The following is a 19,908-nucleotide window of genomic DNA, read 5'->3' as shown; positions in this document are numbered from 1 at the left end:
TATAAGTAAAATAAAACCGGTAATGTTAACAAACTATTAGTTAGCTTATATGACAGAGCACGCTTCTTTACTTGGGAAAGGTCAAGGGTTTAAATCTTAAATTGTATTTTTGGCTATTTGAATAATAGTGGCTTCAAGTCCTTTAACACCACATTAGGCTTTCAAAATATATGTATATACTTTTATATTAATAATAAGATGTATAATTTATAATGTGTTTTCTATTAAAATTATTTTATCAAATTAATTATGTTTTATATTTTATTATAAATATTTTTTTATTTTTCGCTCATATCTAACAATATTTATGACTAACTTCAAATGTGTAATTTATAATGTATTTTTTATTAATAATAAAATGTGTAATTTATAATGTGTTTTATATTAGAATTATTGTATCAAATTAATTATGTTTCATATTTTGTTTATTTTTCGCTCATATCTAATAATATTTATGGCTAACTTTTTAATTGTTTCATTTTTTTTTTTAAGTTATACATTTTGTTTTAATGTTTCGCCCCCACTGAACAAAATTTCGGGATCCGCCACTGTACATATATATCTACGAAAAAGATATATAAATATATATCAACCAAAATTGGAACGTATAATCCTCATATTATAATTCCAATACAACGACTATATCAGTAATAGAAAGATGATTTTTGCTTAGAAGCATAATCCAAACCGAAAGAAGAAAAATATGCTTGTGTTTGGGTATAGGGTTTTTAGCACGAGTCAAGCGAGACACTCAATTTTCCTTAAAACCTTATTTGTCACCTCCCAAAAGTGCTAGGAGCATTATGGCCTAGGTTTCCTAGGATAAAAGGTGCTACGGTTCAACGTTTGAGCACCCAAACAAACGAACCTGACGAACTAGAGCAAAGCCTTGAACACAGTTAGGCAAAGAGAGGAGTAGAAGCAGAGTTTTTAGGAGAGGAAAACACTTCATGTGTTGTGTATTCTTGTCACTATGTGCATTGAAAAATCTGTTGCCCTCTACCCCTTCTTATATAGGGAGTGGTGTACTAAATAACATTAAACAAGGCCATAAACCTAGGCCTTGTAACAAATTGAAACAGCAAGGTCATTATGTTTGACTTAAAATTCGAATTTTAAAATTGGAATTAATAGAAATTAAATTCCGTAACTATTGTTGAATTTAAAATTCCACACTACTAGACTGTTGGGCCTCCTGCCATGGTCCCATGCTGTTGAGTTCGGTCGCTAAGGCTCGAATCATGCGCACGCGAGAGAGCCTTTATGCTATACAATTCAATAAACTTTAAAAGAGCTCTTGTATAAATAGTGGGGCAAATCCTCTTCCCTAACCAATGTGGGACAAAAGCTCACTTTTTCTCTTCATTTTTCAACTCAATGAGTCTACTTTGAGAATCAATATCTCATTCACCCATTATCCGTTTTGAGCGTACAACATATCAATCTCTTCGCCTCACTACGAAGAACCCGAATCCACGTTGACCCGACCAAAATCAGAAGTGAACCTCACCAATAATTATACCATAAAATAGCCACTTAAAATGCCATTTTAATGCATTTTTCCAACATATTTAAAATTAGTAAATAAATTAATAATTGTCTCACTTTAAGCTCATAAATTAAAATGATATCTACAATTTTAATAAGAGCGAATATTGTTAGACCCTTAACGGGAACTAAAAAAATGTCGGTACAACAATGTGCTCTACAAGATTATACATTATGCTAATCTAATTGTACATTACCAAATTAAAACCCTAATATACCCTCATTCTTCTTACTAATAGCAAACTTACAATGTTAAATTTAACAGATTCTGTCAATTGAACTTGGCGGTGGCAAATTTGTAGTTTTAATGAAATTGAATGGCAATAAGGAGAAGCACAACAAGCACAGCAAAATCGACAAAAGGAGGGATCGTCTGCCGCCGCCGGAGGTAAGAGGAGGAAGGAGATCGTAAGAAGCACAACAAGCACAGCAAAATTGAACAAAGCCAAGGCGATCTCAGAGATGGGGCTCCATCTCCCGCATCAGCCGCGTCACCTCCTCCGTCACTTTCTCTTTGATCTTCTCCGTTTCGAGCTCCTCAATGCACGATTTATAGTTGCTCTTCACGGATTTCAGCCATTCCATATAAGCTCCTTGTTGCCTTAGTACCCTTCCTCTTGCTCCACTCCTCGCTCTTGCAAACGCTCATCCTGTTCTACGCAATTCTGCCCGAGTTCTTAATTCAGTAAGCTCTCAGATTCAAACTAATGTTTTTCAATTCCATTCATTCTTTTTATTTTATTATTTCTCATTAGGTCATCAATTGTACATTGATTTTTTGTTGCTTTGTTTATCAAGACTGGATTTTCAGATGTGATTTGTGCTCCCTTTTGATTTTGCTTGTTTTTAAATTTCTTTTTTTACAGCTTAATTTTGACTAACGGAAAATTTCAGTAAAAGATTGGAAATGCCAACTGCAATTTTGCAGTTGGAGGAGATGATTGTGGCATCTTTTTTTTTTTTTAATATTTTTTTTATATTATTTATTTGTATGGGTGGGATAGTTGTTGAATGGTGATGATGTTAAGCAAGTCTGGTGTTTTGGGTCTCCTTGGGTTTGGCTATAGTAGAACTTGATTTTGTACCTCATATTTTTTTGAGAATTTTGAATGATATAATGTTATTGAGGACAAGTTGCTAAGAATTGTCTGTCCCAAGACTCCAAGAGGTACAGAGCTGAAGTTGCCTACTTTAGTTTGTGGAAATGAAGAGACTCCTACTGGGATTGTAATGCCCAAAGCTCTTACAATAAGATCATGCATATAATGCTGTAATGACTGATATTGCCATTTTTTGTATTTTCTGAAAAAATTAACTCATTTTGATGTCTTTAGTCCTGCCTTGCTTTCCAGCCTTTTCAAATTATCTTATGCTTGGTTGACATGGATGTAATTTGAAATTTCGGATATACAATTTGTTAGTTTTTCCGAATATAAGAGTACTAACAAACTAATTAACTGCAATGAAAACTTTGATTGCAATATTTAAAGCTACAATCTTCAAAGTTGAAGTTCTCCCCCTGTTATGAATTCCAAAATAATATAAATCTTTGTGCGGCTTGCTATAACCTGACAAAAACATATGATTTTTAGCCAGAAGAAAGTTTGAACCGAAGTATTAAAAAAACTCTGAAACGAGAAAAGCCTGAAGTGACTGGAAAAATCTCCCTTTTGGGTAAATAAAAGGCATATACTCTTATTTTAGCTCATGCCTCATGTAAACGAACAACATATGGATGCCTGACAAGATTCATTATAGATATCTCTCTCTTAATTTGCAAGAAGAAAATGCAGGAAACTGTTAGTGGAGGATAAATCATCACTAATCAACAGGAGAGCTGCAAAGTCATGCCTGTGGAAAGGTAATCCACTCTCTCTTCATCTCTTTATCACTGAATTTATCTATGTATATGCTCGTCTGTATCCGTTCCTTGTTCTTTCATATAAGCTACTGCCGATCTTGTTTAGTTCTTCGGATTTTTTTTCTTCTTTCGTATAACCTTTTTGATCTTTGTGTAGTTCTTTCATATAAATTTGCTGATCTCGTTTCGGAGTTGATAGATCTATTATTGGTTTGTTTAGTTTGATTTTTCACCGTACAGATGTAACACTCAGGACTTTATAAGCACGGAAATTGAATTGATTTGTTTCGATGCTTTCTTTTTTGAGTTTATTGAATTGATTTGCTTCGATGCTTTCGTTTTTGAGTTTTTAGGCACAGTTGGGTGCATACGCATACTTGTCTTTTGCTTTGTTTTTGAACCTGCTTGACGCGGCTGACGCGTGTTTATTTTAGTTTGTCCATTTGTTTGATTGATATTAAATTCTTACATTTTTTAATGATGATCTTTTTCAAAGAACTTCCTCATTTCATTCTCAAGGTTGGTCCCAATTCTAAGCAGCCTTTATGGTGCAGATTGGGAGAAAAGACTTGAGGTAACCATTTTGTGGATGCTTATGTTCATTTTGCCAACCCTTAGTGTTATTACATCTTATTGGAAGATTGAAAGGCCGTTCTGATCATTATATTTTCAATTAGGAGTTGTATTTTGAAGCGCATTCTCATTGATTTTTCTTCTCCCATTTGTTTATCAGGCAAAGGAATTACGGACAAACTTTATGCACTTGAGCCATTTGAGCAAGTGGGTATTCTTCATATGTTCTTCTTCCACACCAATGGTTCTTTAGCTTATGGTTTTCCCCTGGTGGTGGGTTTTACAAAATCTTTTGCTCTAAGAAATAGATCAAATTTTGTATTTAGGGGAGCTATCAGGCTATCACTTCTCTAGAAATTTAAATCCCTTCACTCTTAACTCTATTTTCTGGGGTTAAATAAATAGTCAAAGCAATATTTGACTATTTGAGACTATATTGTATTCATACTATAATTTATTACTCTGATTTTTTTTTATTTTTTTTGGGGGGGGGGGGGGGGGATGGGGGAGGGGGGTTGGCTCTTAAAAATTGTGTTTTATCATTTAATATTTACTTGTTAATATTATGCGCAAATGTAAGAAACAAACTTGTTCCTCCGATTTTTTGATGGACATCAGCTTCCAATGAATTCATTATTGCAATTTTGTACACTTTTACAAGTTCTTGCACTGCTAAATATTTATTTTATGAACATGGTCTGATGTATAAATTGTTAATCTACTTTTCATATTTTCAACTATCTATAATTATAAAACACGAAGCACTAATACAAACCACTTGAATACTGTTATATATGAAGTACAAGCATTATGAGTGTTCACTCCTCTGGTTCAATAAATCCAACTAACTTGAAATTGAAGTCTTAATAAGTGCAATCGGCTCAACACTATGCTGTAAGCTGCCAAATAGTATATACATTTGACGTTATGTTTATTTCTGTATGTTTGACTTTTTTACTATTCTCCCCATGTTAGGATTTATGTTTAAAAAAAAATCTTAATAAGATTCTAAAATCTTAATACGTTTTTTAAAATACAAATGTTTATATAATTCTAACTTAAATTTAGAATACACATCTTTATAGAATTCAAAATTATATTTACACTATTGAAGTCTTAATAGGAATTTAGAATGCAAATCTATATACAATTCTAATTTCCTTCATATATATATATATATATATATATATATATATATATATATATATATATATATATAATTCTAATTCATACTTAGAATATACATCTTTATACAATTCTAAATTAGGAATTCAGAATACACATTCTTATATGAATACACAAGTCTTAATAGAAATTTAGAATACACATCTTTAAACAATTCTAAATTCTAAATTATATTTAAAATATCAAGACTTACTAGGATTTTAGAATTTTAGAATACAATATCTATATACAATTCTAAATTATATTTACAGTATATAGAAGTCTTAATACGAATTCAGAATACAAATCTTTATACACTTCTAATTTATTAATTAGAACGTTGAAGTCTTAAAAAGAATTTAGAATACAAGTCTTCATAGAATTTTAATTTTTAATTAGAATGTTGATGTCTTAATTAATAGGATTATATAATACATATGTTTATACATTCCTAAACTATACCCTTATTCTACCGTGAACATACATATGTTTATATACTCTCATTATTATATGAATACTTTAACCAATTAAGGAACACTAATTTATAAATACACATTGGGCATTGGTCTAATCGCGCAAAGCGCGTGTCATAACTAGTATCATTTAATATATATGTCCAATCATGAATACTGATAGAGATTATTTCCTGGATATATCTCCCTATACGTTCAGGACATTTGTTCGGTACTTGAATTAAGGTCAAGTATCCTTTGAAGAATATTTTATTCTTTAACGGTTAGAACCACTACCTATATAATGGCCTTTGACACACAAAAAATATAGGGCTTTTTTCCACTTCTACTCATATTACTCTCTCTACACATTCAAGCCTTTGACACACAAAAAAAATAGGGCTTTTTTCCACTTCTACTCATATTACTCTCTCTACACATTCAAGCCTTTGACACACAAAAAAAATAGGGCTTTTTTCCACTTCTACTCATATTACTCTCTCTACACATTCAAGAACAAAGCCTCTTAGGCCAATTTCTCTCCTCTCCTCAATATAATCACAATTACTATTTTACTCCTTGAGATTCTTAGGCCAATTTCTCTCCTCTCCTCAATATAATCACAATTACTATTTTACTCCTTGAGATTCTAGATAGCAAGCAGAATTCACACCATCAAATACGATAGCTGCTAGTAAAATTTATAATTGTCATAAGTTAGAAATAAAGTATATAATAAATTTCAAAATAAAATTAAAATTTTAAAAATTTAATGAAAATAGACAAATATATGTGTGAGAGCTCATATATGAATTAATATTAATTGCAGTATTTTGTTGGTATCTCTCATCTTATCTTAACTATAATAAAGTTATATGATTTGGGAAGTAATTAATGTTACAATTATTATTTTGGTGAGTAATTATTGTTATAATTATTATCTCTATCCTTATTATTATTATAAAATAGCCACAACATCCTTTACTATTAAAAAAAAACACAACATTTGATAAATAAAATAGCTATTTTTTCCCCCCATAACAAATGACTGCATTTATTTTAAATTTGCTTTCTAAATGTAATTATCTTAGTTATTATTCGTATTGTGAAAATTATAATATAGATGAAATACAATTAAGAATAAATCAATGTAATTATGTAAATTCTCTCTATAAGTTTATTTGAATATGTACATAATTAGAGATTATATTAATCATACAAAATTTTAATTTTAATTTTGTATTCTATAAAAATAATAAATACTTGACCAATGGAAGCTCAAAAATATTATTATATTAAACAATTTAAAATATTTTTTTATTTATATTTATAATAACATCATTTTTTCCGGTGCATCGCGCGGGTGAATTACTAGTGTTAATACAAAGCGAATTGTCAAACACAAATTAAAAATTCTAGAATATGTACATACTCATATTGTGTAAAATGCCTTTCAGCATTAGTACGTTATGGGCAACTAATTATACTGAGATTTAATATATGGGTTCATTTTATTGAGCATGCTAGTGTTTATTGATGGACTTGTAATATATGTATTAATATATTTGAATCTTAGTTGTTTATTGATGGATTTGCAATATTAATAAATAAATCTTATGCATTGTGAAAATGAACTTTTGTAATTATCATAATGAACCTATTTTAGGTTCATTAGTATTATGACGATGGAGGAGGAGGAGGAGTGCATGCAAATTGTATATTATTTTTTTGTGCTTTTTAGTTGACTTTCATATGATGCTTCATTTAATTATGCAATTTGTTAATATACTTTTTTTAACAAATTATTTTGGCATTTGTTGGGCTATGACTAGTAGCTATATAGAATTGAAAATTACACCCCCAACAAAAATATATAAAGAGAATATAATAGGTCACACATACATATGTGCGGTACGTTGCAGTATGTTTGACGGATAGCAAGTTATGTTGCACTATATATATCTCGTTACCCGAATCTTTCATACCCTATATGGGATTTACATGCTACCAAAAGGATTTTTAAATTGTTTCCCATGTTGTAGTGTTCCGATCCCAAACTGGCTTGGCTTTTCGGTGATCATTTCCACTGTAATGCATCTAAATATAACGCCCAGCCCAGGTGTACTGCAACCTTCCATGCCAATCATATTTCTTGTTCAAGTGGTCTCCCTTAATTAATTTGCAACGTTAACGTTGTAGATAATAAGGTAGAGACCACTTTAACAAGAAATATGTTCGTACCCTATATGGGATTCACAAGTCACCTAAAGATCTTTAATTTAACTTCCCTTGATATAATTTAACATGAACACAAACTATAATTAACTACTACTAAGAATTTGAACGAAAGTGCAGGTATACATATAATAGCAACCAAGGTATGGGAGTAGCTATTAAGAGTTAGCTGACATTAAGCTTAGAAAACAGACTAGTAGGAATTAATTAAACATAATCATGAGGTCTAAATTTGTGAGAGTTGCTTCACATTCATAGGGTAAACTTCAGTTTTCCGTATGGAAGTATAAGCCTTCCTTGCAATCACTGCATTTACTGCTTCAGTTGGATGTAAGCCATCAAAGAACACATGATTGCTCCTGTTTGCACATATGGATCCTCCTTTCTTGCATAGAATCCCATTTCCACCTTCATCTATTGAGGGGACTTCACAACAGCCATTGCTTGCATCTACAAATCCTTTTAAAATAATAATAATAATAATAATATTCAACAACAAATAAGTAAAATTGACATATATATAAGCTTAAAAATTAGATGCAGATATTAGCCATTTTTAGTGACATTTTGTTTATGAGAGTATGATTATAGGAAAAATAGTTAAATACATCTCTGAACCAATTAAGAACATCAATATGTCAATTTTGTGCATTAAAGCCGAAAAAACTGAATAATGACCTGTAATAGCAAGTCGTTAGGGTTCCGGTAACCTTCCCCAATGAATGGTCACTGGTCCCCTTCTTTGAAAAAGGTGACCAATTGGTCACCTACTCTCAACGGAAAAAGGTGACCAGTGATTGCTTGCTTCACCGAAGAAGGCAACTTGTTGGTCGTCTTCTTCAAAGAATGCGGCCAACGATTGTTCCCTGGTCGTTGATTTTTCTCTCAAGATTGCTGATTTTTCATATAAAGTTCAGGAATGTATTTAACTATATATTTCCCTTGATTATATCTTGTTTAATCAAATCTTTGAAATCTATTCTTTCAAGATTTCAAGATTTATTTTATTTTATTTTAATTTATTGTCATCTATCATAGACCTAATAAAAGAATTGAATAAGGTACTAGGAAAACAAGAATGATATATAAAATCAAGGATGCATGTGAACCATTATTAATATTGTTTTATATAATTTCTAGCATATAATCACGGTTATTATATTGTGCTAAATGAATCTCAATGTAGTGATTTTGTTTATATACTATCATTATCAATATAGATTATGATGAACGTGAAAGGTGTTTTGATAAGGAAAAGTATATACATACTCACCATTAGAGGCTGGATTCTTAATGATATCCCTAATGACCTTGTATGCATTGACGAAAACTAGGTTAGAAGCAGGCATTTGTGGCAAAATGGCATCCACCAATGTCCTCAATTTGTGGTTGAAGAGATGATTTGCTCGGTTCACATATTGGATGCAACCGCTGCGCCGGGGGTTCCTAGCCTTGGCTGATGGACTGCACCCATTGGGGTTTATAGACATGAGCACAAACTTGCGAGCCCCCAATTTATACAACCTCTGCACCATAAACATCAACATAACACATAATATTAGAACTATCAAAACGAGTTAAATCTGATTCATAGATATGTCTCACATTAAGGGTGGGGTGGGTTTTTATTTTCGAGAGTTGTAAATGTGGTAGCCTTTAAAGCCCGCCCCGCTAGAATGCTTTGGCAGTATTGGCTATATTTGGCAAACCTAGCTAAAAAAGTAGCTGAAAGTTTAAAAGGAGCTGCTGAAAAGCTATAAGATAGGAACGGAGAACTAAAGAGCTGTTAAGCTAGCTGTTATGCTTGAAACTGTTTGGTAAAATTAGTTTTTTGATAAACTAATAAAGGTAAAAAGACAAAAAATGACATCTTCATAAAATTTAAATTAATTTGTTTACCTATTAAAATTTAACATTTTGTCTTCAACAAAATTAACATTTTAAAATAAAATTATTAGCATAATCATTATCTAGCATCCCATAATGAAGTAGCAATAGTGTTGTGAATCTCTTTCATCTCAAAATAATAATAATAATAATAATAATAATTGCGATGAAAGTTGCGGATAAAGGAGAAGAGAAAAGGATTTTAATTGGAAAGGGTAAAGGATGTCATTTCTTTAAAATATAAGGACAAAAATGGAAAAAAAAAAAAAGTTAGGAAGCGACTAGCTTATTTTGAAACTATACTTAAGCAGCGTTTTAAAATAAGCTCTTATTTTAAGCTAGGAACTTATTTTGAAAACATTACCAAACAGAGCTTATAGTTTATTAGTAGTTTAAAATGAGTTATAATCTCTGCCAAATAGAGCCATTGACTAGTATGTCTAGTTTTGTTTTTTATTTTTATTTTTATTAGTTACAACCAAACAAATTAAACAAGATATTAAATTATCGGAGAAGTTCGAGATTGGACAACCAATATTTTATTTTTGTCCTAGTCCCCAAGCTAATTTAATAACCCAAAGAATTGAAGAAATCAAAATATATATATACCTCCTTTAAGATGAAGCAAATTAAATAAAAACTCCCAATCAACAATTGTAAAAGAAAGTACCTTGAGTTGGTGGGAGAGTGTTGTGGTCAAGTGGGAAGTAAAAGCTTGAAGAGTAAGATTGGCAGTGGGTAAGGCCAAGAAGTAATTGAATGAGTAGTCGTTGCCCCCACTACTCACAACAAAGAGGTAGTTTTGCAGTATTTGTTGTGCTTTATTGTCCAGCTGCTGCTCCAATTCTGGCAACGTCACATGCTCAAAATTCTCCACTTGTTTATTCAAGCAAATCACATTTCCCTGCATGCATGCATCTTTATTTAATTCCAAACTTTTAATACAATTTGGTAATATAATTAGTTTATTACCCAATTTTAACTTATTTGACCTTTATTAACTGTTTAACTTGGTTCAATAGTCAATATAAATGTTTGATTAATTAACGTTTTGTAACAGTTTATTGTTCTAAAACGCTAAAATTTAAAAAGATACTCAAAGCAGCTTTTTCGATAATTTTTGTGAAAAAATCATTTTACATGACATCAACTATCAGCTAATAACTAATTTACTTATTTATCAAACATCTTTCTACAATCAGCTAATGCTATAAACTAGTCAAACTCACTAACCCAATCAACTAATAACTATTTACCAAACACTCCCAATATCTTCTCACGCATGCACAAATGGATTATTATTATTATTATTATTATTATTATACAATAATTGTTGGTGAAATGGTTTTATTATTTGTTCTTGAGTTTTATTAGGATAAGGCTAAAAAGATTTATTTCATAGATAATTAAATCACGAAAAGATATAATTGAATGCCGAAGAGTGCAATTCCCATAATTCAAGGACAAAAAAACGTGTCATGCACTCACTCATGCATGTTATCTACGAATTACGGGGGCCCTTAGGGTTGGAGTTCAGCCTTGAAAGAATGTTATCTACGAATTACTCAAGTTTTGGTAGGTAAATATTTGGATTCAATTCGATTATAGTGAAATTAAACGTAAATTATATATAGAGTTAATACCCAAAATCGTCCTCGACTATTGTGATTTTTCTCGATTTCGTCCTAAACGACTTTGGTGACCTAATATCGTCCCAGACTTTTGTGTTTCGCTCAATTTAGTTCTCCATTTGTTATTCCGTCAAATTGGTGTTAAATTAAGGGACAATTCAGTAATGTCAATATTGATCTCTCTTTACTTTCAACTTGTGAAGTGTGAAATTCCTCTTTCTTGTACGAATTACACGCAGAATTACTCTCGGACCTGCAAATCAAATTTTATATTCGCAGTTTTAGGAGTAATTCTGAGAGTAATTCGTAAAAAAAAAAAAAAAGGATTTCGCAGTTCACATGTCTATGAATAAAGAGATGCCAATATTAAAATTACTGAATTGTCTATTTATTTAACACCAAATGGACAGAATAACAAAATGAGGGACTAAATTGAGCAAAAACACAAAAGTCTGGGACTAAATTGAGCGAAACACAAAAGTCTGGGACGATATTAGGTCACCAAAGTCGTTTAGGATGAAATTGAGAAAAATCACTATAGTCGAGGACGATTTTGGGTATTAACTCATTATTTATATATATATATATATATATATATATATATATATATATATATATATATATATATATATATATATATATATATATATATATATGGGCACACTAAGATGAGAACGAATGCTCAGAAAAGAACTAAGGATCTATCGCAATCGTCCACATGTTCAGATTTAATGAATCGGATGTAATTTATTTTCATTTTTAAAAAGTCGTGGTGGCATTTTTGTAAATAATTCAAACTTTGGTGCAAATAACATGTGTTAAGAGCAACATTATCAGTTGGGGATATTAGGGAAGAATGTAAGAGTGATTAAGAAATAGAAAAAATGTGGAGAAAAAGATAAAGTAAAAAATAAAAGTAATCTGACTTTTTAAACAAAAAAAAAATATATATAAAAAGGAGTTAAGTGTCAGAGTGACCGCCAGCCGTAGCCACTATGACACTCCACACGCGCCCGCTGTGGGGTACAAGGTGTGTGCTTTTCATTTTTTTTTTTTTAATATCTGACATTATTTTTGCATTTGCAGGAGGATTCTTCCATCAAATAACCTCACGCTACATCTTTTAATATCCCCACTCAAGTTTATTGATCTGACATGAACCCCATATTAACCTTTGGTGTGGATGCTCTAAGAGTGCAAGTAACTAGTGCAAGTAAAATCACTTAAATAGTGCAAGTAGTTCACCTTTTTAACAATAGCGTACCTAATGATAACATATTTTACATTGGGGCACTTAATAATAACGTTTGGTGCAACTAATTATAACGTTAAATGCACTTCATATTGATTCTCAGTGTACATTATTTGTTGCACTTTTAATACAATTTACTTGCACTTCAAAGTTCAATTATTTACGAAAATTTCACCGAATTTAAAAATAAACAGTGTTCCTGATCTGTTAGATTTGGACACATGAACAGCTGGGAATGGTTATCAATTCTCTCCTGGACATGTGGTTCTCACATGATCTGTCTTTTATATATATATATATATATATATATATATATATATATATATATATATAATCTTCATAATATATAACCATAAAAAAATTAAATTGATCATTAATTCTTTTGATATAATATATATTATGCAGTTTGTGTTATTTATTTAATTTTTTTGTACTATTGTTAATATAATCCTAATTTCAGCATTAATGTTAAATATTTATTTTTGTACTAGCGTATTATTTTTTAGGGAAAAATATAATATTTTTAATTTAAAATATAAAAATATTAATTTTTTGTTAAAAGTATTACACTTAATTTTTTTTATATAAAAATACACTTTATTTCTAATTAGTATTATATTTTTGAGTATAAATATTACATTTTATCTTGACTTAACCCAGCGGATCACACATGTTTTTGCCTATAAATAAGGAGTTGTAATATTTTAAATAAAATAATAATTTTATTTTTTGCATATACAGAAGTATTGTTAATAATATTAATTGAGTAAAATATTATGGAGTATATGATAAAAATATTTTTGTATTTTCTTTCTCTGACAAAATTAAAGAGCCTGGGGCACGCCAGCACTATAAATCTATAATTGCTTACTGTCGACATGACACATTGACAGTACTCATAATTAAAATTTTGTATGTGGTTCATGCAGGATTGTATCTTATTTATTTGATTGTATCTATTTATTTATTTGAGATATTCTTTTAAGGGGGTTTGGAAATTAAGAAAATAATTTTTGAAAAATAAGTAATATTTTAAAAAATGTTTTTATTTTTAGTGTTTGGTTGCATTCTAGAGAATAATATGTGTGTTTGATTATTTTTTGAAAAATAAATAAAATTGTATACTTAATGAGTTTATTTATATATATATATAAAAAAGAGTGCTATTTATTTTATTATTTTTTTTTAAAAAAAATTGAGTGCCATTCATGATATAAAATGAGTGTTATTTATTAAAAATTGTTATAAAAAAAAACAAATGCAATTATGCAAATCTATGGTCTCTGATTTTCGACGAAAACCAAAGCACGGGACACGGAAAACAAGTTTTCGACTGTGGGCAAGAAGGTGAAGAAGTTGTGGTTTCTCATTGGTAGCAAGAAGATGAAGAAGTTAAGTTATGAAAGATGAAGAAGTAGAGCAAGAAATCTTGGAAAATGACTTTCCTCGGTAAAAAAGGAAAGTTATTTTTCAGAAAATTGGTTTTGTTTTTCTTTTTACCGGAAATTAGTTTTTGACTTTGGGCAAGAATGTGTAGAAGTTGTTGTTTCTCCTTGGTAGCAAGAAGATGAAAAAGTTAAGCTATGAAAGATGAAGAAGCAGCACAAGAGGGGAAAATGGGAATCTTAGAAAATGACTCCCCCTCATAAAAAGGGGAAATTATTTTTCAAAAAATTGATTTTGTTTTTTCTTTGACCGAACACTAGTTTTCGGCTCTGGGCAAGAAGGTGAAGAAGTTGTGATTTCTCGTCAGTAGCTAGAAGATGAAGAAGTTAAGCTATGAAAGATTAAGAAGCAGCACAAGAGGGGTAATGGGAATCCTGGAAAATGACTTCCCCTTGTAAAAAGGGGAAGTTATTTTTCAAAAAATTGATTTTGTTTTTCCTTTTACCGGAAAATAGTTTTCGGCGGTGGGCAAGAAGGTGAAGAAGTTGTGGTTTCTCGTTGGTAGCAAGAAGTGGAAGAAGTTAAGCTATGAAAGATTAAGAAGCAGCGTACGTAGGAAGGGTAATGGGAATCCTGGAAAATGACTTTCCCTCGTAAAAAGGGAAAGTTATTTTTCAAAAAATTGGTTCTATTTTTCCTTTGACCGAAAAGCAATTTTCATTGACTCTCAATCAGTTGTTCTCATAATATTTTGTACACATTTAAATAATGAATATTACGTATAAAAATAATGTACTTTATTCATAGAAATAATATATCATATGCATAATTATAGTTGTGTGGATCATGGTCCACCTAATAAGTATCGGGTAAAATGACAATTGGTTGGTAGGGGTGTCAATCAGGCCAATTTGTTAAGTTTCAGGTTAGTTTTATCGGGCTTTTTGATTTTTTTTTTTTGAGGCAGGTTTAAAATTCTTAGCTCTATCCTTAAAATATTTGGTAAAATCTTTGGTTGTCGAATTTATCGGATTGGCTCAACTAAAACTTTTGACACTACTTAAGACTATGTTTAAAAACCCGGAAAATGATTTCCAAATCATTTTCTGGGTTTTTCGTGTTTGAATGTCATTGGAAAATCCAGTCAACGGAAAAGGATTTCCGTTGACTGGGGAAAATCAAGTGATTTTGGTGGAAAATGACTTCCGCCAAAATTTGGCGGAAGTCATTTCCGCCAAATACACAACAAGGTTTCCGGCAAAAACCAGTGGTCTGGTTTCTGCCGGAAACCTTAAAAAAAATTTAAAAAAAAAAACATCACTAGAGGTTCTGCTGGAAGAAATTGCGACGAAGAAGTCTGTGATTTATTAACGCCTAGGAGTTGTCCAGATTGATTATTGATGCTATGGATCGAAGCAAGATATTGCCAGAACTTAGGGAGACCACCGCCGATCTCCATTCTTGTAATCATCGGCGTAGGAGCAAAGAAACCCAAGCGACGCAAGTCTTTAAGGAATTTCGCAACAATATCTTTCACCGATTCGGGAGATTCCGGAGGTGGGTCACCTACCTACATGAGTATCTCAATGAGATGAAGTTGGTTGCTGAAGCAGAGGGGCGCTGGAAAATCGATCGGAAATTGTCGGGGAAGAAAATCGCCCAATTTCGCCAAATGAGTTCGGTTTTTAATATTATTTAATACTTAACATTATTTTTAATATTATAATAAATATTTTTATATTTAAAATAAAATAATTAAAATATTTAATTATACAATTCTACTCATTTTCCAGAAAATGAACCAAACACATCAAGACAGTTTTCCGGAATGCAACCAAACACTGGAAAAGGAAAATAATTTCTGGAAAATGACTCATTTTCCAGAAGTCATTTTCCTACTTTTCAAACAGACCCTAAATTAACATTCTAAATTTTCAATTTTAATAAATTAGTGCATTTACAATATAAATATAAATTTATACATTATTTATTCAATCTAAACATCCATTTCTAAATTCCAACTAAAAATAATTAATATATACTATATTTATATCATAATATAATAATTATAATAAGTTTTAATTTTACATGATTTAATTTCATAAGAAAATTATTTTGTAATAAATTTATTAATATACTTATTAAAATTTTATTTACAAATTTAATAAAAAAATACTAAATATGAGTTTATATATAAACTCCATGTATATTTTTGCTCCACATCACTTGTGAAATAAAGTGTTGGGAAAGTAGCAGAAATGACATTATTGTGAGCATATAACCATTAATGTGCAATCCAACTATCAGCTTAGGCTTTTAGTTGAGATGGAGCACATGCTTCAATTTGGTATCAGAGCCAGACTAAAGTCATGGGTTCGAATCATAAGTGACTACGGTTTATCGGTTCACGTGTTGCTTGGAACCCATCGCATACATGAGAGGGCGTGTGAGCATATAATCATTAATGTGCAATCCGCGACCTAGAAATTTGGCGGAATTGCCATTTGAGCATATAATCATTAATGTGTGCAATCCGCGACCTAGAAATTTGGCGGAATTGCCATTTTAGGCGGTTGGCCGCCCTAGGTGCCGAGTAGGTCGCCGTGGACTACGCGGTCTAGGCGGGAGTTTAACTATTTTTTTTTTAAATTATTATTTTTTTAAAAAAAAGGGCGCTTCGCGATTTTTTCAACCTTCATATAAATATTTGTGGTGTTTACTTTCGATTTGGGTCGGGTCAAAGTAGATTTAGGTTCTTCGTTGTGTGACGGAAAGTTCAATATATTGTTCGCTCAAAACGAATAATATATGAATAATAAATTAATTCTCAAAGTAGACTCATTTGGATTGTAAAATAAATGTTGAAAGTCTTGTAAAAAGCACTTGTCCCAATGTCCCACATTGAAAAAATGCTGGGATTTGCACCAATATATATATATATATATATATATATATATATATATATATATATATATATATATATATAAAAGATCCTTTTAAATGAATTATTTAAATTGTATAACATAGATACTTTCTCGTGCACCAAAAAAACTTATGGAAAAAATTGTTTTGAGCAGCTTTTTAAATTTTAGATTTTAGGTGTTTAACCGAGTCAAACATTTAATATTTAATAATGGTTAAACAAACCAATATTGATTGATAAACTATATTACTGAATATGTCAAAAATTAAAATTTAGCTAAAATTGGCTATAAACTATATTACCAAATATGTCAAAATTTAAAAGTTTGAACATATTTAAAACGAAGCGAGCAGGAGCGGGTATTTATAACTATACGTACCAGGACAGCGCCCGTGTCATCCAGGATTCCAGAACCACCAGAAGCATAATTGACACCATGAACAATGTTGGCCCCTCTGGTAGAAGGATGAGTAAAGGGTGGGATATAAGCAGGGAGTTGCAGGTGCTGTCCAAGAAGATCAATCACATTCTTCCCATTTGTGAATCTCCCAGTTGCCCCACCTGGGAAATCTATCCCATATGGCAAGTAATCGGCCTTGGCTATGGCGTCTCGGAGCTGGTTGTTGTTGCCATTGTCAACCAAAGAGCTCCCAAACACAAACATTCCTTGGATTTTGGTTCCATTATCATGGCAACTGCACAGTGATGGTAGGCATGCAAACAAAGAGATGAACAAGAGAGCATGGAAAGTTTGTGGTTCTATTTGAGCCATTATTGCTACTGTATGTTGAGGGAGGGAGGGAGGTGTTTTAATTTCTGTGATAGTTAGAGAAGAAAGATGAATTGAATGGATATGTTGGAGGCGGTGGTGCATCTATTCGTTTTTCTTATAATATAATGGAACCATTCAATGCTGTTCAGCGCGCGAGTGGTCATAATTAATGTGAAATGGGGAGGAGGAGCCTTATATTTTTGTTTAGGTAATGTTATTAAAGTGTTCAACTAGTACAAATTAATCAACTCCCAATGAGAGTGGTCTAGTGACATTTTTCATCAGCTATGAATAATTTATATTATTTTACCTTTTTATGGTCTTTTACCAGTTAAGGTCACACATGCGAATTTTTTAATGTAAATTTTGAGTAACTATTGTGAGTTTCTCTCGCCATTAAAACTAAACTTAAATTAAAGGGTATTAAATGTAAAAAAGAAAAGGTATAAACAATAGAAAGAGAGCTAAATTAACTTCCAAAGAATTGCGCTCTAATTTTAAGGGTTGTCACTAATCTAGATCAATGGTTCAAACAATCAAATCGAACGATTTTTTTTTTTTTTAAACACACTCTTTCTGTCAATATGCATGTAAATGATCAACTATCTCAAATTGATGTACCTTAAGATATAAAACCACGTACCTTAAGTTATAAAACTACGTCCCTTAAACTATATATATATATATATATATATATATATATATATATATATATATATATATATATATATATGAGCGCGTTCAAATGAGAACAGTGCACCCATAGTAAAATGTATTAAAGTGCAAGTAAAATGTATTACAAGTGCAAGTAGTAGTTTCATACAGTGCACCTTATTGCAAGTAATATGTATTATATGTGCAAATAAAATTTACACTGAGCGCCAATACTAAGTGCACCTAACATTATACCTAGTTGCACCTAACGTTATAATTAGTTGCATCTAGGTGCATGAATGTTAACAAGGTAAATTACTTGCATTTGTAAGTGATTTTACTTGCAAAGTTGCACCAACTACTTGCACTTGTAACACATTTACTTGCACCAAAGTTTGAGTTATTTACGAAAATGTCACCGCGTCGTTTTTTTTTAATTACATCTGATTCGTTGATCTGGACACGTGGACAGCTGTAAATGACTCTTATTTCTCTCCTGAGTTACCATTCGCATTAGAGCGTGTCTATATATATATATGTGTGTGTGTGTGTGTGTGTGTGTGTGTGTGTGTGTGTGTGTGTGTGTGTGTGTGTGTGTATTAGATCATATGAAAATAAGTCTTCATAAGAAAACTGAGAATCAATCTCAGTATTACATTTGAAAAAATTGGATAGATCATCATATTTATGTAAAAAAAAAAAAATTGCAGTGGCATTTCGTAAATTTTACCAACTTTATTATACAAACTTGAACACTAAAATATGCACTTCATGTATGTATGTATTCGATTATATGAAAATATAAGTCCCTTGGAGAAAACTAATAACTAATCAGAGTCTTACATTTGAAAAAATTGGATGGATTAGATTAGATTTAAAAAAAAAAAAAACGCAATAACATGCACATTTAGTTGTTATGGTATGCACATTTAGTATTAACAAAATACACATTTAGTATTAAAACATTGCACTTAAAAAAAATGTGAAAGTGCATTGCACTTAGGGGGCGTTTGGTTCACGGAATCTTGGATTGTATAATATAATATTACCTTATTTGGTTAAGGGTTATATTTTAGGTTATATGGATCAATTTACTATAATTTCCTCAATAATATATATAATTTATATGTGTGTGTGTGTGTGTGTGTTTATTTATTTATTTATTTTTATGTATGAATGTATATCAATGCTTAAATATATATAAAAAAAAACTAAATATATAAATATACACAGATGTATGTTTGATTATATAAACATATATTTATTTCATTATTATTATTATTATTATTATTATTATTGTTGTTGTTATTATTATTATTATTATTATTATTAGTTAACAATGGCAAAGTTGAAATAATTCAAGGTAATCTAAGATTACCTAAGAAAACGGGGGTAATTACATTACCTTGAAACATTACCGCCACATCATCTTTCAGATAATATAGCATTACCAGGTAGTGTCACAAATATTTTCAGTGATTGGTTTAATGATTTGATGAACATTTTAGATGATGATGGGATTATTTATGCAGTGGCCCTTTTATATTACATATGGCGTGCAAGGAATGGA

General features: G+C 30.8%; 1 protein-coding gene and 1 long non-coding RNA gene across 2 annotated transcripts; one reads left to right on the top strand and one right to left on the bottom strand.

The window, feature by feature from the left end:
- Positions 1–3,950: 3,950 nt before the first annotated feature.
- On the top strand, positions 3,951–4,465 carry LOC109177306. Its single transcript, XR_002053561.1, has 2 exons — positions 3,951–3,983; positions 4,143–4,465. It is a non-coding gene; the product is annotated as an uncharacterized LOC109177306 (long non-coding RNA).
- A 3,472-nt stretch (positions 4,466–7,937) lies between these two features.
- On the bottom strand, positions 7,938–17,755 carry LOC109177302 (GDSL esterase/lipase At1g29670-like). The gene is made up of 4 exons (XM_019326615.1): positions 17,292–17,755; positions 10,391–10,624; positions 9,107–9,359; positions 7,938–8,292 (listed from the first exon to the last, which is right to left on the bottom strand). The coding sequence occupies exons 1-4, from the start codon at positions 17,682–17,684 to the stop codon at positions 8,060–8,062; spliced, it is 1,113 nt and encodes a 370-aa protein (XP_019182160.1). The 5' UTR covers positions 17,685–17,755; the 3' UTR covers positions 7,938–8,059.
- Between the last annotated feature and the right edge of the window lie 2,153 nt (positions 17,756–19,908).

The sequence above is a fragment of the Ipomoea nil genome, unplaced genomic scaffold (genome assembly GCF_001879475.1).
Source record: "Ipomoea nil cultivar Tokyo-kokei standard unplaced genomic scaffold, Asagao_1.1 scaffold0804, whole genome shotgun sequence".
Lineage (NCBI taxonomy): Eukaryota > Viridiplantae > Streptophyta > Magnoliopsida > Solanales > Convolvulaceae > Ipomoea > Ipomoea nil.
The sequence above is the reverse complement of the archived record's forward strand: the minus strand, read 5'-3'. Positions and strand labels throughout refer to the sequence as shown.